General features: G+C 44.5%; 2 protein-coding genes across 2 annotated transcripts; both read right to left on the reverse strand.

Moving 5' to 3' along the window:
- Window positions 1-8,307: 8,307 nt before the first annotated feature.
- On the reverse strand, window positions 8,308-18,497 carry LOC112431040 (uncharacterized). Its single transcript, XM_076876674.1, has 4 exons — window positions 17,600-18,497; window positions 17,329-17,535; window positions 16,259-16,537; window positions 8,308-9,899 (listed from the first exon to the last, which is right to left on the reverse strand). The coding sequence occupies exons 2-4, from the start codon at window positions 17,498-17,500 to the stop codon at window positions 8,698-8,700; spliced, it is 1,653 nt and encodes a 550-aa protein (XP_076732789.1). The 5' UTR covers window positions 17,501-17,535; window positions 17,600-18,497; the 3' UTR covers window positions 8,308-8,697.
- A 2,313-nt stretch (window positions 18,498-20,810) lies between these two features.
- LOC101486969 (uncharacterized) lies at window positions 20,811-23,376 on the reverse strand. Its single transcript, XM_076876695.1, has one exon. The coding sequence runs from the start codon at window positions 23,071-23,073 to the stop codon at window positions 21,985-21,987; it is 1,089 nt and encodes a 362-aa protein (XP_076732810.1). The 5' UTR covers window positions 23,074-23,376; the 3' UTR covers window positions 20,811-21,984.
- Window positions 23,377-24,586: the final 1,210 nt, after the last annotated feature.

Below are 24,586 nucleotides of genomic sequence, written 5' to 3' on the forward strand. Positions count from 1 at the left end.
GATCTTAAGGCCCTCGTAGGAAGATATGAATTTAAGAGTTCCTTAAGATAACTTGGCCCTGTGTTATTAGTAATTTTAAAAGTAAACAACAGAATTTTGAATTGAATACGAAATTTCACAGGCAACCAGTGCAGATCAGCAAATCATCACTAAGTGCTTAGAGCAGCTGGTCCTAGCACACTTCAAATCCTGTCTCCCCCCCACCCTGGACCCCCACCAATTCGCATACCGCCAGAACAGGAGCACAGAGGATGCAGTCTCCATCGCACTGCACTCTGTCCTCTCACACCTGGACAACAACAACACCTACACCAGAATGCTGTTTATAGACTTCAGTTCAGCATTCAATACAATCCTTCCCTCACAACTCATCAGGAAACTGACAGACCTGGGCATCAGTTCCCTCATCTGCAAATGGTTACTGGACTTCCTGACCAACCGCCCCCAACATGTCCGGCTGGATAACCGCTGCTCATCTACCATCACAATGAACACCGGTGTAGCACAAGGCTGTGTGATGAGCCCTTTCCTCTACTCCCTCTTCACCCACGACTGCAGACCTGCTGATGGTTCCAACACCATCATTAAGTTTGCAGATGACACCACGGTGATTGGCCTCATCAGTGACAACGATGAGACCAGTCTGGTACGGGAACTGCTCTGCCTCGGACCGGAAGGCGTTGCAGAGGGTCGTGAAAACTGCCCAGCGCATCGCCGGAGCACCACTTCCTGCCATAAAAGACATCTACAGGAAGCGGTGTCTGAAAAGGGCTGGGAAAATCATCAAAGACCCCAGTCACCCATCACATGGACTCTTCACCCTCCTGCCCTCTGGGAGGCGCTACAGGAGCCTCCGGACTAAGACCACTAGGTACCGGAACAGCTTCTTCCCCACAGCTGTCAGACTCCTGAACTCTGCCTCCTGACATCTGACCAACGTTAACACATGGACTGAACATACACACACCCACAATGGACAACTGTACCCTCAAACACACAATAATAACATGGACTGAACCACCACTCACAACCACCAGCACTTTATATAGCCTCTGTAGAAACTATCCACACCCTCACTTATCTTAACTGCACTACTGTATAGCTCTGTGTAAATAATCATTCTGTACAATATGATAATTTTTAATCCTACAACTGTTTATAACCTGCATAGTTCCCATTTCTGTATAACTGTATATCTCAGATTTCTGTATAGTTTTTCATATTTATATCCTGTTCGTAGCCTGTACATAAAGTTCTGCTCAAGATGGAAAGTTTGAATCCACTGGAAGGGCTGAAACTAGTGGGGATGTCGACACCAGTCTCGGTTCATCAGTCTAAGCTGTATATGGCTGCCATGGGACTGGACTCTGAACCCGACACCAGGAAAATTGTGTTGCTGCTCACGGTGGCTGGTCCTCACACCGCTGAAGTCTTCAACACGTTCAAGTTCGAGGAAGTTGGTGACAGAAATAAGCGGTTGAAAAGTTGACCACAGAAGAACACAGTATATGATAGGTACATCTTCTGATCTCAGATGCAGCAACCAGAAGACACTTTTGATTGCTTTGTGACTGATCTGAAGCTTAAAGCACAGTCATGTGATTTTGGGGGGTAAAAAAATTCTGTGGTCTGTGATCCAATTGTGAATGTGATCCATGACAAACGGACTAGAGAACGGCTGCTCAGACGTGCCGAACCAACTGTGGATGAAGCAGAAAGACTGTGTCATGCAAGTGAGTTAGCTTCGCAGCATGCAAAGGCATTTAATGGAACAAGTGTCACTGCAGTGCACGACAGTGTGAAAATAGCTGTGGTTAAAAAGAAAATGAAGAAGAATGTGTCACCAGCAAAGATAATCCAATGTACTCCTGAATAGGGATGGGTATCGAAACCCGGTTCTTGTTGAGAACCGGTTCCCACTGTTTCAATTCCTTGGAATCGTTTGCCATTTTTGCAAACGATTCCTTTATCTATTCCAGTCGCCCCGAATGCAGAGCGTCATTTACCTGGCAGGAAACACGGCGCGTAAGCGGCTCAAAAGTTTGGTTATACTTTACGAGAACGGATGACAACAGGACAACTCGCAATACTTGCAAGTAGATATTTCATTTAAGGGAGGAAACACTACGAATATGCAAAAGCATTTGCTCACAAAACACGCGATGACCTTAAATGAATGTCGTGTTTTTAATTCTGCTCCGGACTCGTGAATCTCAACCGAGCAGCAGCGGTAACGTTTGCACGTCCTCTGCCGTTAATGCGGCAGGTAAATAATCAACTTAAGCTGGGCAGACACTGTGCGATTTTTTTCAGTCGCGCGATTCAGCTCCTGCTCAAACTGCACGATTGACTCGCAGGGGTTAGAAGTTCATAGGTCACGATGCAGGTCTCACACTATACCGCCCGATGCTCTGATGCGACCTGAGTGCTCACACTGTGCGTCCATAAAATGAAGGTTATAACAGAAATTATGTCGCTCTCTCTGTCTTTCACTCACACAGACACACCACTTTGATAAATTGCTAATGAAAAACATGATCAGCTGTGATTGAGCAGCATGTAGATCCAACTATTTTCACGGTTGTTGTGGTCGTGATAATTTTGTGAGGCCACATCGAAAAGGCTCGGATGAGCTTTCCAAAGCTCTACAAGTTGTGCCTCCATTGCTTGTGTCCAGTTCACGCGCTGCACAGCCGTGCTGCTCCGTCTTTTTCACCGACATTTATATGTTTGCACGTGAGCAGTGTGAGAAGCTGCGGTGACACCCTCACGACGGTCGTGAGGATTTCAACCAACCGACCAAGCGATTGATGATCGGGGGCTGGTCTTGAGGTGTAAATCGCTTCTCGTTACCCCACGTATACTACACGTCGTACGATTAAGGCCAAAATCGGGCCGATCACCAAAACGGTCGCACGACTGACAAATCGGCTCAAAATGGGCCAAAAAGCCGCACAGCGTAAGCCCAGCATAACAGTGCATATTATGTTAGCGCGATCTGCCTTATTACAAACCTGCCATCACTGTGCATTTAGATAACCATGATGAGAGACACAGAGTCTGGCTCAGATGCTGGCAGCTCTCGCTGCAGTCTGCCGGTAGCGTCTCCTTTCAGGCAGGATAGACGAATGTCACCGAGCAGTGACTCAGTTTGTGGTCAAAGGCTTGCAGCCGTTTGCCACAGCAGATGATTTTCGGTAAGTGAATGTGTTTAATTGTAGGCAGGGACATTACTGGATATTCTTGTGTAATTGCTACAGAATAATTTATGTTATACTTTGTTATTGCTACAGAAGAATATTTATTTTATTATTTTACATTTACAATGTTTTTCCTGGGGACCCTGTGACACCCCATTGAAGAGCCGCAGGCTGGATCTCTTAAGATCTCACTGTTGGGTTTGTAAGGCCATGTTACTCCTACATTTCTATCTTGTTCAAAGAGAAGATATAAAACAAAGTTCTGAGCTAATCGACCTTAGTGTTCTCCTTTTTTAAAGAGAATCGATAAAGAATCGATAAAGAATCGAATCGTTAAACAGAATCGAAAATGGAATCGGAATCGTGAAAATCGTATAAATACCCATGGACAAACGTCTCCGGGTGTATTCCAACCAGAAACCCTGGATGACTAAAGAGGTCCAGGTCCTGCTGAAGCAACGTGACGCCGCTTTTAGATCCGGTGATGGTATGCAGTACAGTGCAGCCAGATCTCAGTTGAAAAGAGGCATCAGAGAGGCCAAGGCAGCGTACAAGAGAAGGATCGAAGACCACTTCACCACCAACAACTCACGACAGGTATGGCAGGGAGTTCAGCACTTAACCAACTACAAACCTGGCAATACCACGTTGACTGAGGGTAACGCGGAGCTTGCAGAGGAGCTGAACCACTTCTTCGCACGCTTTGAGGTGAAGGGACCAGAGGCAGCAGCAGCAAAAACATCGGACAGCAGCAGCCCAAGCCTCATAGTGCAGGAATATGAGGTGAGGCGCACACTGAGGGCAGTGAACCCCAGGAAGGCCACCGGACCAGATGGGGTAACCGCAAAGGTCCTAAAAGAGTGTGCAGACCAGCTGGCTGGGGTCTTCACAAAGATCTTCAACACTTCACTGTCCCAGTCCTGCATCCCGCCGTGCCTAAAGTCAGCCACAATTGTCCCACTGCCAAAGCGTACCAACATTAGCAGCCTCAACAACTACCGACCAGTTGCTCTAACACCTGTTATAATGAAGTGCTTCGAGAAACTGGTCCGACGTCACATCATGTCCTGCCTGCCACCCACACTCGACCCGCTCCAGTTTGCATACAGAGCTAACAGATCAACTGAAGATGCCATTGCTACAACGCTCCACACCACCATCTCTCACCTGGAAGTGCAGGGCCGTTACGCCAGGCTGCTCTTTGTTGACTTTAGCTCTGCTTTCAATACGATACTCCCGGACAGACTAATAAATAAACTGCTGGAAATTGGACTTCCTTCCACCACCTGCCGCTGGATCAGAGACTTCCTCTCAGACCGTGTACAGAGAGTTAGAGTGGGGCCTCATCTTTCCTCAGCCCTCAGCCTCAACACCGGCTCTCCACAAGGCTGTGTACTGAGTCCCCTACTGTACACTCTGTACACACATGACTGTGTTAGTTCCCACCCAGACAACACAGTCATCAAGTTTGCAGATGATACCACTGTGGTGGGGCTCATCTCAGGGGGAGATGAGACTGCATACAGAGCTGAAGTTCAGAGGCTGTCAGATTGGTGTGCAGACAACAACCTGGACCTCAATACCACCAAAACAAAAGAACTGGTAGTTGACTTCAGAAGGAGGAAGTCCGAGCTGCAGCCTGTCAGCATCAACGGGGAGTGCGTGGAAAGGGTCTCCAGTTTCAAGTTTCTGGGTGTGCACATAGACACAGACCTCCAATGGAGCTCTAACACCTCTGCGGTCTTAAAGAAGGCCCAACAGCGTCTCCACTTTCTGAGAATCCTCAGAAAAATGGACCTGAAGAAGGAGCTGCTGACCGTCTTCTACTGCTGCTCCATTGAAAGTGTGCTGACATATTGCATCGGTGTGTGGTTCTCCAGCTGCACCACAGCACACAGAAAGGCACTCCAGAGGGTCATCAACATGGCCCAAAAAATCATTGGACATCCTCTTCCCTCCCTGAAGGACCTGTACAGCACTCGCTGTCTCAAGAGGGCACGCAGCATCCTACGGGACTGCACACACCCAGGACACCGGGTGTTTAAGCTGCTGCCGTCTGGCAGGAGGTTCAGGCTGCTGAGGTCCCGAACAAATAGACTCAAGGACAGCTTTTACAACAGGGCAATAGCCCTGATCAATGCTAACAGCTGACCTGACTGGATACCTCCCTGGACTTTTTAGGGGGAGGTAACAATGTTTAAAACGATAACAATAATATTTATATTTATAACAAGGTGCAATAATAATTAATGTGCAATAATAACAGTGTGCAATACACATACACTTATTCTTCTTTTTTATACTAAGTTAATATACTGTGTTGTGTTGTTTGTTGCGTTGTGATGTGTCATATCGTGTCGTGTTGTGTTATATGTAGTGCCGACGTAGGACAGTTTTTCCAATTTCATTGTACTACTGTACTATGTATGACTGTGCAATGACAATAAAGAGTTATCTTATCTTATCTTATCTTATCTTATCTTATCTTATCCCTACTCCTGAAAGCCATGTGGTGGCAGACATGAACCCTGACAGTGTCCTGCTTATGGGAAGGAGGTGCAACTTTCTTTGTGGGCACAGTGTCTCCTGGAAATGTAAAAACTGAACACAATAAAGCAGAAGAAAGTGAGAGGCACTCAGGTTATGAAGCATATACTCCCAATAACATTGTTATTTAAGTTATTAGGCTCAGCAACACACCTGTTAACGTCCGTTTGAAACAGTTATCAACATTAACAGACTGAACTGGGCTTAATAACAGGAGTGCATCATTTTAGCAGATTATTCTGGTGAGTATCAGCTGCGCTGGGTTTGTAAATCGGGCCGTCCAGCTGCGGTGCTGATCCGACGCCACTCGTGCCAAAAACCCGGACAAATGTCACTTGATCAAGGAGCAGATGTGCATCAGATGAGATCAGCTGACTGCATGCGCTGTGCACAGCGGTGTGTGCTCTGTGTGTTAACAAGGAAAACGCAGATAAGAAAGTGGTGCACAAAAGCAGAGTAGTGACAGAATCGATGCGCATTACTGATATTTGAAGCATGTGTACCTGCACCTAACACACGGGTACTGCGGAATATAGTTTTACTCACCTAAGGCGCTCGTGCTCTCGTCCACTCCCAGCAACAATTAGCAGCTGTGCGGCGTCTGTGGCGTCGGTGCTCTCATCACATGCGATGGAGTCAAAATCAAAAGCACAGCTTTGTCAGACAGTTGCAGTTTAATGTTGGCTGACGAGTCTTCAGTGCATCGCACGACTGGATTTCTGGACACGCTGACGTTGTTGAAGTCCTGCACTTTTTCCACATTATTTCGGTGACTTTAACGAGGCCGTGTTTTATGAGGTCTCCATCTGAAAAAGGCTCGCCATGTCTCGCGATGAGTTGGGCGACCTCATAGCGGCTATCGGAGCCTTTTCCTGGACCTTTCGAGCACGAGATAAATACTGTTGCTGACCCTGCGGGAGAGTTAATGTCTGCTCTGGCTCAGCACCAGTGCCGGATGCACAGGCCTGATGTTTGGCTTCATAATGACGTCGCACATTATCCTCTTTCATAACTGCCACAGTCTCAGTGCAGATCAAACAGACACACTTGAGTTCTTTGAAGAAATCTTCACTCTCCCACCGTGTCTGAAATTTTCTGCACTCACTTTCTACCTTTGGCTTCTTTGGTTCTGACCTGTTTAGTAACTTGGGGTACATTTCTTCTGTGATTGTCCTTTTTGGTGGAGCAACTGCCTTGATCAACAGTAGCTCCCCCTGGTGTTAAAACGAAGAAGTGCAATACACTCGCAAAAGTTGAAGTGCGGCCTTATTCTATTCTATGGTGTTGTTGCTCCCAATATTCTCTTAGACAACCTCTGAGGCCGTCACAGAGCAGCTGTATTTGTACTGACATTAGATTACACACAGGTGACTCTATTTAGTCATTAGCACTCATCAGGCAACATCTATGTGCAACTGACTGCACTCAGACCAAAGGGGGCTGAATAATTACGCACACCCCACTTTGCAGTTATTTATTTGTAACAAATGTTTGGAGTCATGTATGATTTTCGTTCCACTTCTCACGTGTGCACCACTTTGTGTTGGTCTTTCACCTGGAATTCCAATAAAATTGATTCATATTTGTGGCTGTAATGTGACAAAATGTGGGAAAGTTCAAGGGGGCCCAATACTTTTGCAAGCCACTGTACAGTGTCCAGCTGAAAGATGATGCGAAGCCGCTAATCCAGGCTCCACGGAGAGTCCCAGCTCCGCTTAGGGATCGTCTTAAAAAAAAAAAAAAAAAAAAAAAAGAGCTGGACAGGATGTCACAGTTGCAGCTCATCACAACAAGTGGAAGAACCGAACTCAATGCTGTGCATGGAGAAATGGAACAAAACTAAAAAAACTGCGAGTATGCATGGACCCTGGAGATTTAATCTAAGCATAAACAAGAGCACTGCCAGATACCACCACGTGATGAGATTAAAAGTGAAATGGCCAGAGACATATACTTCTTTAAGTTACATGCAACACGGGGTTTCTGCAAATAAAGCTGCGTGAGAAAAGTTAAAAAAACTGAACTTTTATTTTGTACTTGTAAATCAGATTGTGTAGTTGCGAATTTTGTAACCTTGTAAACCAAAATATGTGTCATACATACATCAGGATGCAGGTTTTTAGGATCACCTCTAAAGGCTGAAACAATAACAAGTGGATGAAATCAAAAAATAAATGAATGCATGAGAAGAAACAACGTGCTCTAAAGAGACCATTACAGACTAAAGCAGGCAGAAAGGGCCAGAGTATTTAGTATTTTAGTATTTATTTATTTATTGTCATTGTCAAGAACAATGAAATTGCGTTTGGGGCTTCCATACAACCCAAAAAAAGAAGAAAATAATAAATACCCCTTAAAACCCAAGTGTACATATTTAACCCAGTGTGACTCCAATGCAATAAGACAATCCTTAGCAATAATGTTCGTAGAAATTCAGACAAAGACCTGAGAAACATGACAAAATACAACAATGCAACCCATTCAATATTATTGTACTGTGAGATATGATATCAGATATGATAGTTATCTATTTAAGAAAGGGGGGGGGGGGGGGGGGGGGGGGGCAGGAGGGGGAAGAGAATAAAGATATGATGCACCAATGCAGACCAGTTCATTGCTATTAAGAAGTTGGATATGGTTATTGTCCGTGAGAGGGGGGCAGAGAGTTCAGGAGCCTCACAGCCTGTGGATACAGGCTGTTGGCCAGTCTGGATGTTCTGGCCTGTATAGACCTGTACCTTCTCCCTGAGGGCAGCAGATGGAAAAGGTGGCGCGCAGGGTGATGTTGGTCCCGCAGGATACTGTGCACCCTCCTCAGACAGCGAGTGGGGAAGATTCTGAGGGATTCTGAGTCTCAAATAAAACAGTGACCACAAACAGGAATACAGCATAAAAGACAGATATTTCTGGAAAACAACCTGTGAGAGTTCTCATGCAGTCTATCAAATTCCTACTCACACTGAAATGTTTTATGAGCCTCTGGCTTCTCAGCTGTGTGAGTTTTCTTGTGACACATCAAGCTACTTTTTTGACTGAAGCTTTTCCCACATGTATCACAGGTATACGGCCTCTCCCCTGTGTGAGTTTTCTTGTGAATATACAAAGTACTGCTTCGACTGAAACTTTTCCCACATGTATCACAAGTATACGGCCTCTCCCCTGTGTGAGTTTTCTTGTGAATATACAAAGTACTGCTTCGACTGAAACTTTTCCCACATGTATCACAGGGATATGGCCTCTCACCTGTGTGAGTTCTAAGGTGGCGTTTCCAGGTACTTCTATCACTGAAGCTTTTCCCACAGGTATTACAAGCAAACAGTTTTTCACCTGTGTGGGTTCTCCTGTGATTATACAAATAACTGCTGTGACTGAAGCTTTTCCCACAAGTGTCACATGGATACGGCCTCTCACCTGTGTGGGTTCTCATGTGGATAGATAAATTCATTTTTTTATGGAAACTTTTCCCACATGTATCACAGGGATATGGCCTCTCACCTGTGTGAGTTCTCATGTGATCATACAAGTGACTGCTTCGACTGAAACTTTTCCCACACGTATCACAGGGATATGGCCTCTCACCTGTGTGGGTTCTAAGGTGACGTTTCCACGTACTTCTATCACTGAAACTTTTCCCACATGTATCACAAGGATAGGGTTTCACATCAGCGTTGGGTTTCTTTCTTTGGGCCTGACTCTTGATGGATTTTTGGCAAACATCAGACTCTCTACCTGTGGCAGCATTGCAGGGACTCTCTGACACAGTCCAGCTCTCCACATCATCCTGACGTCTGTCTCGCTTCTTCCTCTTCTTTGGCACTGAGGTCACAGTTTCACTTAACCCTGACTCTTCACACTTGCTGGATTCTTCATCTGTGCTTTCACTTTGAGGAGAGTCATCACAGAGGAGCTGCTCCCCGTCTCCTCCTGGTTCACTGTGCTCTCCTTCCTCAACAACAGTCACCATAAAGGTACCAGGCTCCTCCTTCAGTCCCAGCTGCTCTCCCTCCTGACTGCTGCACAGTTCCTCCTCTTCCTCTTTAATCTGTGGAGCTTCTGGTTCCTCCTGCTCCACACTGGAGCTCCTCTCCTGGTTCCAGAGCTGCTGCTCAGGGAGAACCTCCTCCTCCTCATAGATATGGTGCTGTGGGACGTCTGGAGAGAAAAATCGGATACATGAAAATGGTGAATATATTCATTATGCTATCCATTTTCATAAACACTTCTGCATCACCCAGACAGCATCTCAGCTCCGGGCCTACTGAGTTCTCAATAAGCTCTACAAGGCATTTGATCAACTTCTCATTCTAGGAGCAGTCCTGAAACAGCTACTGCTGACATCACCAGTGAGCTGGGACCAACCTTATCACCATTCTTATCAGCAGTGATGCTCCTAACCCTATCTCCCATCCTCTCCAGTTAGAATGACTGGCCAGTATTGGAATCATGTACACAGCTTTACGATATTTTACATCCTTCCTATCTGACACAAAACAGCTCGTTCACAGCAGAACCGTCAGTGTTGGGACTCCTCTTATTTACAATCTCTCCCTTTACTCTCACAAATATTCCCCACCATTGAGAAGTACAGTTTCAATTTTATGCTGATGACACAACACTTTACATCATCTAAGTAGCTCGGAGAGAAAAGCGTCTGGACTTCTTTAAGTTGCTTAAAGTCGTTTCACCTCTGAACCAGTTTTTGTCAAGCACGACATCCCAGTGTATTTCACACCCAGCAACACACTCCGACAGAAACTGGACAGAAGTCCTAAACAAACTTAACAATGTGGTGTTTGCTGTACAGTGTAGCGAGGAATGCTCAGACCTCTACATTGGAGAGACCAAACAGCCACTTCATAAATGCATGGCACAACACAGAAGAGCCACCTCCACGAGACAAGACTCGGCCGTCCATTTACATTTAAAGGTCAAAGGTCACTCTTTGTAAACTTGTTAAGACTTACAAGACTGCGCTGTGATCGTGGCAGGAGACTTTAACCATGCAAACCTGAAATCTGTCCCGCCTGGATTCATTAAAAACGTTTCTGACGAGGGAAAACAACACACTGGACCAAGTCTGCACCAACATGTGTGGGAAGCGCATCTGTAACCTGAAGGTTGCCGGTTCGATTCCTGGGCTCTCTGGCCGACATATCCTCGGCATAACCATGTATAATATCCACAAAACTTAAAAAAGGTTATACACACAGTACGGTAATATTATGTTGAAGCACAGTACGTATTAGAGATGGCACGATACCACTTTTTTATGTCCGATACCGATATCATAAATTTGGATATCTGCTGATACCGATATGAATCCGATATAGTGTTTTTTAATCAACAAAACTGTTTTTTAAATATCTTGCTGCATTTTGTATAAGTTCATACTCAAGTTTAAAACAACAACTACACTAAAGCTATTCTGTTATACCTGTATGCAAAAAAAAAATATTTCATAGTTCAGCAATACTGATCAATCTAATAAACTTAAACCTACACCATCCTCCCTATTCTGGTATTTTAAAGAGTACTTAGCGTAAATATTAAGCAACCTAACTAATAGGGTTCCAACTCCCAGCAACAACAAAAATAAAAAAATAAAAAATAGGGAACCACCCCTCACGCTCCACCTCATGATGCTTAATCGACGTAATCAACCTTAATTTGATGTAGTGTGAAAAAAAATGCACAGAAATCAATTATTTTTCAAGAAATATTAAATAGATTCAACATCTTTCTTCAACAAAATTGCAGACTGCACAGATGGTACCTTCCCAAAGTAAAGAGTACTATAGCTTACTAGGGTATATATATTAGACTTAATAGTTACTATATACAGTAATTGACTTCTATTCATTTTACTTCAGATTAAAACTTTGGGTGTCAGATAATTATTTATTAAAAGCTCGACATTTTAAATGAGAATAAGAAAGAAAAGTATGTCTTTGTGCCCCCTTTTCCCTGTTAATGCCCTATCGGCCCCCCTGGCTAAACTCTGCTAGATCCGCCCCTGCACAGTTACGTCAGCTGTAGAAAAAGATCCTCGAGTAGAAAGTAATATTAAATACATTCTAACAACAGCTGATCAAGCTTAAACGTGCTGCTGTTGTTCAGCCACTGGTTTCCTCTTTCTGGTGCAAAGTGGACCAAAAACAAACAAGAGAGACGATCAGCTGATCATTGATCAGTTTCATGATTGAAGTAGCAGCCGGAGAGCGAGAGGCAGTCGCTTGTTAAGCTTAATGCAGGAATGCTTTACAAACATTCAGAGATGGACTTACACACTTGCTTTACTTCTCTCGGGATAACTTTGTCGGAGATGAAATGCCGGGTTGCTAGCGAAGCTCCACGTGCTATCCAGACCACCACAGGTCCCGCATGCCACAGCCGCTCTATCACGTGATGCATACTGCTCCGAGTGCTAACGTTCTGAGGTGAGTTACGGCGCGTTGCAAGTTTTGTGAGGTGCTTTCGTGATATTTAATGGATCGGATTACATTTTTTATTTTTCTCCGATATCCGATCCAGTAATTTAGGTCAGTATCGGACCGATACCGATACGTAATATCGGATCGGTCCATCTCTAGTACGTATCACTCCGCGAGGCTCCGCCTACGATAGCCGTAATGCTCCCACAATCCATCAAGCGGTGCGGCTTCGTAGCTCAGCAAAGTCGTACTGAAACATTTGACAGATTTTCGAGCGCCGTGCACATAAAATCGTTTCGAGGTCAGTAAACACAACCAGAGTTCATACATGAGGCACACGGGATTATAAGGGGCTCTGTCGACTTTCAGAAAAATCAAAGGATTGATTTTAAGTGCGCCGTATTTTCCAAACAACACGGTAATAACGACGGCCCGCTAGCATGCGCTACCAAAAATAGTGCTTTGTTGTATATCTGATGGACGAAAGCCAAACCAGTTCCACACCAGTGAAGCTGCAGCATTTTTACAAACCAGTTTTGGTTCATCGTTTCATTCAATGATCCGCTTTCGCTCTTCTCCTTCTGCGTCGCCGCCGTGTGCGTATGTAAACAAAGGCACTACGCATGCGCGTTTTACCCATATTCTATCTCCATGTTTCATTTTCCTATCGTTGCCCAACATTATACTATTACCGTGAACGGTATGATATGGCCCAGCCCTAACCCTAAACCAGTTCTTTATCTGCTTCAACCAACGAAACAGGGACACCATCACCCATCCTGCCGTTACAGAGAGGGACGACGCCCCCATCCAGCTGGAGCAGCATCAGGTCAGAGCCACACTGTGCAGAGTCAACGTGAGGAAGGCAGCTGGTCCTGACGGTGTAGCTGGTAGAGTGCTTGAAGCATGTGCAGACCAACTAGCAGAGGTTTTCACCACCATCTTCAGCCTCTCACTGCTACAGTCTGTAGTACCATCCTGCCTTAAGTCAGCCACCATCGTTTCAGTGGCCAAGAACACAGTGAGCTGCTTGAATGACCATCGTCCACGTGCTTGAGCAGCCATAATTACCAAATGTTTTGAACAGCTCATCATGTCCCACATTAAAGCTGCCATCCCTGCAGACCTCGATCCACACCAGTTTACATACTGGGCAAACAGGTCGACAGAGGACGCCATAATAACAGCTCTTCACACAGCCCTCACCTGGACAGTAGCAACACCTGTGTGAGAATGCTGTTTGTGGACCAGCTCTGCCTTCAACACAGTCCAACCCCACAAACTGGTTAATAAGCAACTCATGACTCAGCAGCTCACTGTGCAGCTGGATACTGGACTTCCTGCGTGACCCCAGAACATCAGGATGGGAGAGCACACCTCCTCCACCCTCATCCTGAATGTAGGTGTCCCACAGGGGTGTGTCCTCAGTCCCCTCTTATACTCACTTTTCTCCCATAACTGTTCACCAATCCACACCAGTAACACCATTATAAAATTTGCTGACACCACCATCATAGGACTGATCGACAACAGCGATGATTCAGCTACAGAGAGGAGGTTCAGCATCTGAAGCGATGACGACAACAACCTGCATCTGAACACAGCCGAGACCAAGGAGATGGTAATCGACTGAGCACTCCACCCTCTACATTGATGGAGGAGGTGGAAAGTTCCCCGGAGTCCACATCTCGGCCGGCCTCACCTGGTCCACAAACATCTCCCACCAGGTAGGGAAAGCACAACAAAGGCTGTACTTCCTCAGGAAACTACGTCAGGCCCAGTTACCCCAGAGACTGCTAATTAACCCCAACCGCTCCACCATCGAGAGCCTTCTGACCTCCTGCTGCACACTCTGGTTCAACTGCTGCACCATGGAGGGCAAGAGGAAACTGCAGCGGGTGGTGAGGGCAGCAGAGCGGGCAATCGGCACCTCACTGACCCCCCTCAGAGACATTTATACTGGCAGACTTCAGCAGAAAGCCCCCCCCCCCCCCGCCCCCCTTCCCTCTGGTAAACATTACAGGTCCATCAGGTCAAAAACAAACAGACTCAACAGAAGTTTTTACCCACAGGCTGTCAAACATGCCCTACCTCCACCCTGACTGGAGGATAAGTGCACCGCCAACACCCATAAATAAGGTGTAATGTCCATAAATCGTATTTCTATTTATACTTCAATGCAACCAACACCCCTACCTCTTTAAACTGTATTACACACACACACACACACACACACACACACACACACACACACACACACACACACACACACACGGGTCTAGAAATGCTTTTTGAGTAAAGGTTTAACTACAGCCAGCTTGAAGGCCTGTGGTACATAGCTGATCATTAGAGATAGGCTGATCATATTTAAGATCGAAGAATTAATTAATGGCAGGACTTCTTTGAGCAGTTTTGTAGGAATGGGGTCTAAAAGACACGTTGATGGTTTGGAGGAAGTAATTATTGAAGTTAACTCAGAAAGATCAATTAGAGAAAAAGAGTCTAACTTAACATCAATGGTACTAAGAGTAGCTGTAGATAATATTACATCTGTGGGATGATCATTGGTAATTTTTTGTGGTTCAGTGGTTGTTGATCAGTCATGAGAATTTGCATAATTAAGATTAATGAACTGACCTCACAGCCCATTGTCCTTCAGTGGGCTGGTTTCAGTCATTATGCAAATGTCCTGTTTATAAGATTGAAACCTGCAGTCAGCTGAGACTGAAGACGTCACCTGATGATGATAAAACGTTTCTCCCACAAAACGCTACGTCCAGATGAACAGAATCAACTCTTAATGACCTTACAGTAGGTCTGCCACGATCAGTCGACTATCAAAATTGTGTACGACTAATTTAATAGTCGATGCGTCGTTGGAAACTCTGTAAGATCCTGAAAGAATCAGGAATAAGTAGGATTTGAAAAACGCAATAACGAACTGAAACAGAAGATGGCAGCACTGCATCTACAAGCTGCCGTTAAATGCCAAGGAAGAAAAAAAAAAAAAAAAAAAAAAAGCAGTGTCCAAATTTAGGTGCCGCATCCTTCCGAGGGCGCAATTGTAGACCGATTAATTTCCCTTAGAGATCAATAAAGTATTCTGATTCTGATCACATGACAGCGACGTGACGAAGGCTGTCCAAATTTAGAGACCCCTCCAAATACACCCTTCATTTCCCCAGATTTGAAGGATGGGTCGGGTGTGTCCTTCGTGGCCCAACCTATCCCAGAATTCATAGCGCGGCCCAGCTCAGTTTCCAACAATGGCGGCAGCTAGTTAGTTTTAATGTTACTCTTATTATTCTTTCTGGGTCACAAAATAAACGTTTAACATATTTTCAGGCGAGAATGTAGCTGTGTAAACCTCAAATATCTGCTCAGTTTATCAAGACACCGCATATTTTCAAAAGCGCTCCGACGTTTTCGGAGACGTCTGTTACCCACTAGCTCGATAGCTAGCCGGGGGCTAGGCTCACTAGAGCCGTGAGAACACCGGACTCCCGGCAAATCGTTTTCAAACCCACCGCCGTCTTTCGCTACTCAGGTTAAACATGATATATGAGTCACTTAGATAACTTAAAATGTTATTGTTTGGCTTTTTTAGTATTTTATTTGTTCCTGAGTAAATCAGTTTGGCTGAGATTAAAGTTTTTACACAGCTGAATAAACGTCAAGCAGACAGCTGATTATCAGAAGTGTGAGATGCTCCAGAATTTACTCCGGTGTCCTGTTATATTCCAGTTTGGATTCAGGAGACAGACACTTTCTCTACTTTCAAGATCAGGCTTCAAACTTTTTTTTGCTAAAGCATATCGTTAGGGCTGGACCAGGTGACCCTGAATCCTCCCTTAGTTATGCTGCAAAAAGCCATCAGTCACCATGGTGATGTACCCAGTAAGAAGTGTGAGAGGAAAACCCCAACCCTGCCTCACAGCAGCGTCCTCGGGTGAGTTTAAAGCTGAATGTTTGTTTAAACAGAGACACATCCACCTTCTGTCCTCCAGAAACATCCCTGCAGCCTCAAAGTAAACGTCCCGCAGAGCTGTGATCAGGATCCTCCCTCAGAGGGACACTCACCTGTCCTGTGCAGCTTGATTTGGGGTTTCCAGGTGATATCCAGCAGTCTGCGCTGACGCTCCATCTCTTCCTCGTACTGCACAGGATCATTATGAACTTCAGGCTCCTCCTTCAGTCCCAGCTGCTCTCCCTGCTGACTGCTGCACAGTTCCTCCTGTTCCTCTTTAATCTGTGGAGCTTCTGGTTCCTCCTGCTCCACACTGGAGCTCCTCTCCTGGTTCCAGAGCTGCTGCTCAGGGAGAACCTCCTCCTCCTCACAGACCTGCTGCTGTGGGACGTCTGGAGGACAGAAGAAAGAAGTCACAACCACAGAAACATTAACAGGACTTTACAGCATGACTGCGTCGCTCGTGTGTGAGAGTAAAGCCGTCCAGTCAGCTGTAAGTCACTGATCTCAGATCTGCATTTATTCAGACGAACATCTGGAAGGTAAAGCCCCCTCAGCACAGCAGCAGCACCGCACTGCCACTACAGTTCATAAATTCAATATTAGGTGTCACTGTGCCGAGCTGCACATTAAACTCTGTGTCACTTCTTTCAGTCGCGTCCGTGACTCTGAACAACAACATGGTGGACTTTGTTGTTCTCACACGTGTGTAAATGTGACCACAGGAACCGTGCACGTGCTGTGTACCACTTTAGCTTTTATGTGACATCATCACAAAGGGCCCGGGCGACCACTCTGACGTCACTGATGGAGAAATAAAAAAGACGTATTGTTATGACGTTAACACTGAACTCTTTACAGCTCTGCAGAAGAAGAAAGGAAACCAAGGAAAAACCTTTTCAGGCTAGATTACTGAGTTTAGAAGGTGCACCTGAACGCACCATCAAACACACGTTTCACCGCCAAACAAAAAGTTTTTCAAACGATTCACAGGATTGAGTGATGGATCCAGGTCAGAGAAAAGCTCAAATCCAGGCTGATTTCAGCGCCTGCTGTTTGCATGGAGCGCAGCGCAGTCCTGTCCTCTGTTTGCTCTTTGTTAGCTCACATCTCCAAAAAGTCCTCACAATCAGAAACGTCCCGCAGAGCTGTGATCAGGATCCTCCCTCAGAGGGACACTCACCTGTCCTGTGCAGCTTGATTTGGGGTTTCCAGGTGATATCCAGCAGTCTGCGCTGACGGTCGATCTCTTCCTCGTACTGGACGATCGTTTTTTCAAACTCCAAGAATATTTGTTCAGCAGCAGCAGTTAGTCGCTCGTTGATGAACTCTCTCAGATACTGAACTGAAGGCATCGTTGCTGCCGCAGCTCACACACTCAGCTCACACACTCGGCTCACACACTCGGCTCACACACTCGGCTCACACACTCGGCTCACACACTCAGCTCACACACAGCACAAAGCCTCCAAAAGTTCACGCTGGAACAACCAAACTGCCGCTTTTAAAAATGTTTACTTCCGCCGGATGTCCCGCTCTGAAGTTCCGGCAGGAGGAGGATGTTCAAATACTTTGTTCCGCTTGGAATAAACGTCCTTCTTTCTTCCTAAAACCTATTTAAATGTACCAAACTGAGCCATAAATACATAAACAGCGTGTTACAAATAATAAAGGAGAGAAAATGGAAAGAAAAGGCCTCGTTCAGGTTTTTATCCATAATGAATCATATCCATTCTACTACTGATCATTCATATACTCAACACCAAAGAGTCTGACGTGAATGAATACTAACACACGGCTTTATTTTATTGTTTGATGTGGGTCTAAAATAAATGAGGAATTACACACGCTGTTCATTAAATGTGTTTGTGGCGTGCTCAGAGTCTTCATTGGTGGAAATCAGATCAAACTTCAGGATCTTCGACGTATTACTGCTGTGTGATTTTTATTACTATTAATGAAATGGATGAAAAGCTGACCCTGAGTAAATGTGGTTATCCCAGCTGGACTTTTGTCAAAGCTGGAGAAGAAAAAACCCTCAGTGATCCCGTATGTGTCAGCAGTATGGGAACAATTGAGACCCATTTTCTCTAAACACAGCGTCTTTGTGGCTTTTAAACCACAAAACAGGTGAACTCAGGTGCCTGTCCACATTCATGAGTGATGCAGTCATGCTGTAAAGTCCTGTTAATGTTTCTGCGGTTGCATCAGTAACTTCTTTCTTCTGTCGCTCCAGACGTCCCACAGCAGGAGGTCTGTGAGGAGGAGGAGGAGGTTCTCCCTGAGCAGCAGCTCTGGAACCAGGAGAGGAGCTCCAGTGTGGAGCAGGAGGAACTAGAACCTGATTTATTGCTATTACTGAAGGTCCGCGGCTCCGAACCATAGGAAAGGGACCTCTGACTAATACGTCGGGTTCGTGTCGGCTCGTAGCCGAAAAATAGCTTTACTTTGTTGTGTGGGTCAACTTTGCTAGCGAGAGACAGAGAGAGGCGTTGAAAGACTGCTGCAACAGAACTTATTGTTTCAGAGGAAAACACGAACACGGTGTACAGTCGAGTCTTAACAGCTTACTTTCAGCTGGGCTCGTCAGGCACTCTTCTTGGCTGCAGTGGTTATTATTATATTTACATGCTTCCAGCTCCCGTTTCTGCTCCGTGACAGCTCGTACTTTTCCTTTATCTCCCTCCCTCGCTCACAGACACATAACGAGTATGGCGGTCCATTCTCGCTGCAGCACGGACTATACTGCCCATGAGGCTACATTCTTTAGGGCGATGCCTGTAGCATTCTGCCTGTTAGCTTAGCCCAACAACAACAACAAAAAGGCGCTCTGTCACCCAGGAAACACACAGTCGCAGAGAGAGAGTGTCACCCTGTAACCATGGTAACCGTAACGCTGCCGCCTGGAACAACAGAACGTAGCTGTACACTTCTGTGGAACCAGCTTCCAGTTTGGATTCAGGAGACAGACACTATCTCTACTTTCAAGATTAGGCTTCAAACTTTCCTTTTTGCTAAAGCATATAGTTAGGGCTGGACCAGGTGACCCTGAATCCTCCCTTAGTTATGCTGCAATCCGGTTGTTCAGTGATGACGCGACGAATCCTACTTCCGGGTCTAAAGTAGTCTGCGTTTAATATGGCTTTTGTGTTGTTAACATGTTTAATGTTTTGTATTTTCTTCTATTTGATCTCAAAAAGCTCTTAAAACAGTCAGTGATCACTGTTGACCTCCCTCGGCTTTTATTACCGCTAATCATTTATTTAAGCTCAGTTTTTAAAACCTTAGGATGTAACTACAGCCCAGCCCATGCAGCAGTATATTAATGACTAACCTCGTATTGTGGATGGATTATCTCAGTTGTTCTCCTGGCTGAAGTTTGGTCCTTTTACAGCATCCTGCCATGCGATTACATTTGTTCCTGACCACCGAGAACACTCACGTTAACTTTTATCGAGTGGAAAAAAAGTTAGCTTGTTTATATTATGCTAAAATAGCTGTGTCGCTAGCGGTCACATAGCACATCATTATATACCAGCTAGCCCAACTTCAGTAACCCTACAAACGTCACTGCTGCTTAGTTTTCTGTCTTCATTTATGCTGGAAGTGATAACAGAGCTGTACGTTTGAATTTGTTTCCAAAACCCCGCAGTCAGGACATGCTATATTGTATTTAGATAGAAGCTAGCGAGCTAACTCCCTGCTAACTTCTAACTCCGTTAAATGTCATAAATTCGGTTTTCATGGATGCCTGGATGTTAAACTCAATTGTTACACCTGGTAGAGCAGAACGCTGATCATTTTATTAAAGATGAAAGACTTTAGACAGTTTTTCAACTCTCAGTAATGCCACAGTGATCGTTTGATATATGGACCTGCAGCGGAGTTTAGGTCCAGACACGGCTAGTGACGTCAGACTGAACAACCGGATAGACATAGGCTGCCGGGGGATTCCCATGATGCATTGAGTTTTTCCTTTCCAGTCACCTTTCTCACTCACTATGTATTAACAGACCTCTCTGCATTGAATCATATCTGTTATTAACCTCTGTCTCTCTTCCACAGCATGTCTTTATCCTGTCTTCCTTCTCTCACCCCAACCAATCACAGCAGATGGCCCCGCCCCTCCCTGAGCCTGGTTCTGCCGGAGGTTTCTTCCTGTTAAAAGGGAGTTTTTCCTTCCCACTGTTGCCAAAGTGCTTGCTCATAGGCGGTCATATGATTGTTGGGCTTTTCCTCTGTATTATTGTAGCTTCTACATTACAATATAAAACACCTTGAGACAACTGTTGTTGTGATTTGAAGCTGTGTAAATAAAATTGAATTGAATACATATGGCTAAAAGGATTCAAATGCAGCAAGTATACACGTTTCACATTAATGTAGTCTATAACCTAGTTATTTTCTGTAGCCTGCATAATTAACCTCCTAGGACCTGGCGTCCACATATGTGGACATCACATTTTGGGTTGCGTTGACCAAAATACAAAAGTTTTCTCTATAAGGGCCTGATATCCACTTATGAGGACATTACACTGCCACTGTCCTATCGAGATTTAAAATGAATATCCTCATATTTGGATCTAATTTTTCTCAGAAACGAAAATCAGGTGAAAAAAAAAATACATCAGGTAATTCTTTGTTTTAACATTCATCTGGTCTCAATCAGCCCAAATAGCATAAGAAATTAAAAATGCATGCCAGGGAAGAGTTCGGGTCTTAGGAGGTTAAACATCTCAGTTACATAAACATGTCATGTACTGTGTAGCCTTGTTAGAAAAATCACATTGTTACATGTTTACATTTACACAAAATGAAAGAAATCTGCACCTTCATAAACAAAAATTAAACCCAATTTTTCATGATTTGTTAGGTTCTCACTCTGGGGTCCAAAATATAATTGTCTATTTTGACTCCTTTTGGTTTTACATTATTTATATGTCACCTTCAAATGTTCTGACCTTTTTTGGTATCATTCTCTTCAGCTCAACCTCATGGTTCTGAATTTAGTTATTTTTTCATTGACATACTGTGTTAACACAACTGATCTGAAATCATAAAAAACAAAAACAAAATCCTAGCAGTAGTTATATTTTTTACTATAGAAATCACACCCGTTTAGTGAATTATTTTCATAACTTGAAATGCAAATATAAATTGTACATGTTGAAAACGTATGCACAAATTTTGTAAACAACTATTTATATAAAAATGCAATGCAATTTGTGTACAACCATTTAAAAATACTGCTATAACTAAATAAGAGAACAATCAGGTGTCACAATAAGATGGCCCACAAACTGTGCCAGTAAAAAGCCACAAGACAGAGGAGGACACCACAGACCTGAACCCTGCAGGCCTATAAATATAACGCTAAACAGCAAAAACAAACTTCACAACTAATTCTGAACTAGATTTTTCAAAATGAAAAGAAACAGCTCACAGTATAATTTGATAAATCCGTGGCAACAACACACTTCCTCTTTCCTGTAAAAGTTTGCATAGACAATTTCCCAAAAAATAAATAAATTACTACTTAATGAGATGCTTTTCTGTAAGAATCCAAAGGACAGCTTGACACCTCACCATTAGCATGAACTCTATCCTGTTGGCACATGTCATTAACATAATCACAGTGAAGCACAGTCCAAAGGTGCTTTCAGTATGAGGACTGCTTTTCTTTTCTACTTTGAAAAATGTATGCATCAAATAAGAACCTGCTACACGTGAGTCCTTTTCTAGTTTCCCACAACTACAGCGTCTCACCTGAGTGCCCTCTCATGTGGGCAGTAAAAATACCACGATCACTGAAACTTTTCCCACAAGTCTCACAGAAATACTACTTTGAGTGTGTTCTTACGTGGACTAACAAGAGTTCACGAGACCGGAAGCTTTTTCCGCAGAGCTCACAGGGATGTGTTTTCTCGCCTGTGTGGATCCTCATGTGGACAGACAGAATATTTTTCTGAATGAAGCTTTTCCCACATGTTTTGCAAACATACGGCTTCTCACCAGTATGAGTTCTGATGTGTCTTTTAAGTGTGGAGGAGTCAATGAATCTTTTCTCACAGATTTGACAGGGGTAAGGTCTCTCGCCCGTGTGTGTTCTCATGTGGATGTTTAAGTTATTACTTTGACAGAAACCTTTCCCACTAATTGTGCATGAGTACGGCTTCTCGCCCGTGTGAACCCTCATGTGATATTTCAGTGTTAGTGTGTCTCGGAAGGTTTTTTCACATACATTGCAGGGGAACGGTTTCTCCCCTTTGTGGATCTTCATGTGAACAGATAAATGGCAGTTTTGGCTGAATCGTTTCCCACATGTTTTGCATGAATACGGCTTCTCGCCTGTGTGCGTTCTGTAATGTATCTGCATCTGAGATTTTTTCTTGAAAGTTTTTTCACAAACGTAACATTTTACAGACTTCACACCTGTACCTGTGTTACTCTCGCTCTCTGACATAACTGAGCTGTCTGCATTGTTATTCCGATGCTTCTTTTTTGACTCTGACTCTACGGTTTTAGTTGATCTTGCTTCTTTATAATGTTCTGCTCGCTGATCTCTGCTGTTGTTGTTCACAGAACTCTCAAAGAGAAGCTGCTCCCTGTCTCCTTCTGGTTCACTGTGGTCACTTTCCTCATAAGTTTCAGTCACCATAAAGGTATCCGTCTCCTCCTTCAGTCCCAGCTGCTCTCCCTCCTGACTGCTGCACAGTTCCTCCTGTTCCTCTTTAATCTGTGGAGCTTCTGGTTCCTCCTGCTCCACACTGGAGCTCCTCTCCTGGTTCCAGAGCTGCTGCTCAGGGAGAACCTCCTCCTCCTCCTTACAGACAGGCTGCTGTTGGACGTCTGGAGTGTCAACAACAAATGAAAGAAGAGACATGATTAAAAACACAGCAAATAAACTCTGGTTAAAATCATAAACCATAGAATCCCCTGGTAAAATGCATATGTTTACAGCCCGATACAGAAACTGGTTTGGTTGCTACAGATACAACATCCTCCTGTATGGTGGACGATGTTGTTACAACTCACCTGTTTTCATTGGATTAAGGCTTAAATTTTACTAACTCAAGTCGTCTGTACAGAGCTCTTGAGTTGTGCTGTTGGTGTATTTCTAACGCAGAATCAAATCATTTGAATATGGTGACATGTCCACGCTATACAAAGAGAGAAGTACCTGTGGCCAAAAAGCTGAACCTCGGTCTCATTAGACCAAAATGTTTTTGGAAGACTTACTGTATTTTTATGCCAACTGTAGCCGGGCTTGGATGTTTTCCTTTGTTCGAAAAGGCTTCCCTCTTTGACACATCCCCCACAGTCCAGACTTATGAAGGGAGACGGCTGTCACTGCTTAACAGAAGTTCTTGCAGCTCCTTCGGTGATGCTGCAGGTCTTGCATCGCCACTGTCGTCCCATATTTTGTCTTCATTGTGTTCCAGGATAAATCTAATGCTGTGGAATTTATTTTCCTTTCTTCTGACTGATGTCTTTCAACAATGAGGTTGCTTTCATGCTTTGTGAGCTCTCTGTAAACTAAGACATTAACCCAAGAAGCCTGAAAGCAGTGACTAAATCACAGTATTAGTCTAAGTGTGAGCACACTCATGCAACCAGCTTGACCTGACAGATTTGTTGGACTGTACAGGTTAAAGGTCACGTCAAAGGTGGGAAGGTGCTTCCAGGTCCTGTTCCAGGTCTGCCCTGACCTGCTGTTCCAGGGTAACTACTGCTAGCTTAATGAAAGAAGAAACCAAATTAAAAATAAAGTGTCAAACACGCCTGATCACGCGCTCTGATGGACTGATGCAGAGGAGCTGTCACACTCCTCCACGACGCTGTAGAACACCTTAGAGATGCCACGAGAGCTTTGCAGATATTTACTGAGTGTGTAAGCAACAGCCAGGTGCTCATAACCAGCTTCACAATGAGCTGATCATTGGCAGTGTGAGCCTTGCTATGAAAGCAGATGTTTTGTTGGTCTCGAGCATTCAGGTGTGTGTTAACATGATGCTGAGGAGGAAAGACATCAGCAGTGATCTTAGAAAAGAAACTGCAGCTGCCCATCAACCTGGAAAGGTTATAAGATCATATCAAAATAAACCAAAGTCCATCATTCTGCAGTGCAGAAGATTAATGAAACAGGTCAGAGCATGCAACAGACCCAAGAGCTCATCTCAGACTCTTCAGTTTGCAGGTTTAAGCTTAAACTTCATGACAGTATGACTAAAAAAAAAGCAGGGGAAGGCCTCTTCTGTCTAAAGAGAAAGCCTCCTGGAGCAGTATCCTTCAGACAGACAAGACCAAAGTGGAGATGTTTGTCCATAACGCACAAAATCAAACCCAGCATATCAGCAAAAACACCTGAGAGCAGCTGTCAGCACGGTGGAGGAGGGACGATGATCTCAGTGCACCGTGAACTCTTGTCTAAGTGTTCTAGA

This window comes from Maylandia zebra, linkage group LG18 (genome assembly GCF_041146795.1).
Source record: "Maylandia zebra isolate NMK-2024a linkage group LG18, Mzebra_GT3a, whole genome shotgun sequence".
NCBI lineage: Eukaryota > Metazoa > Chordata > Actinopteri > Cichliformes > Cichlidae > Maylandia > Maylandia zebra.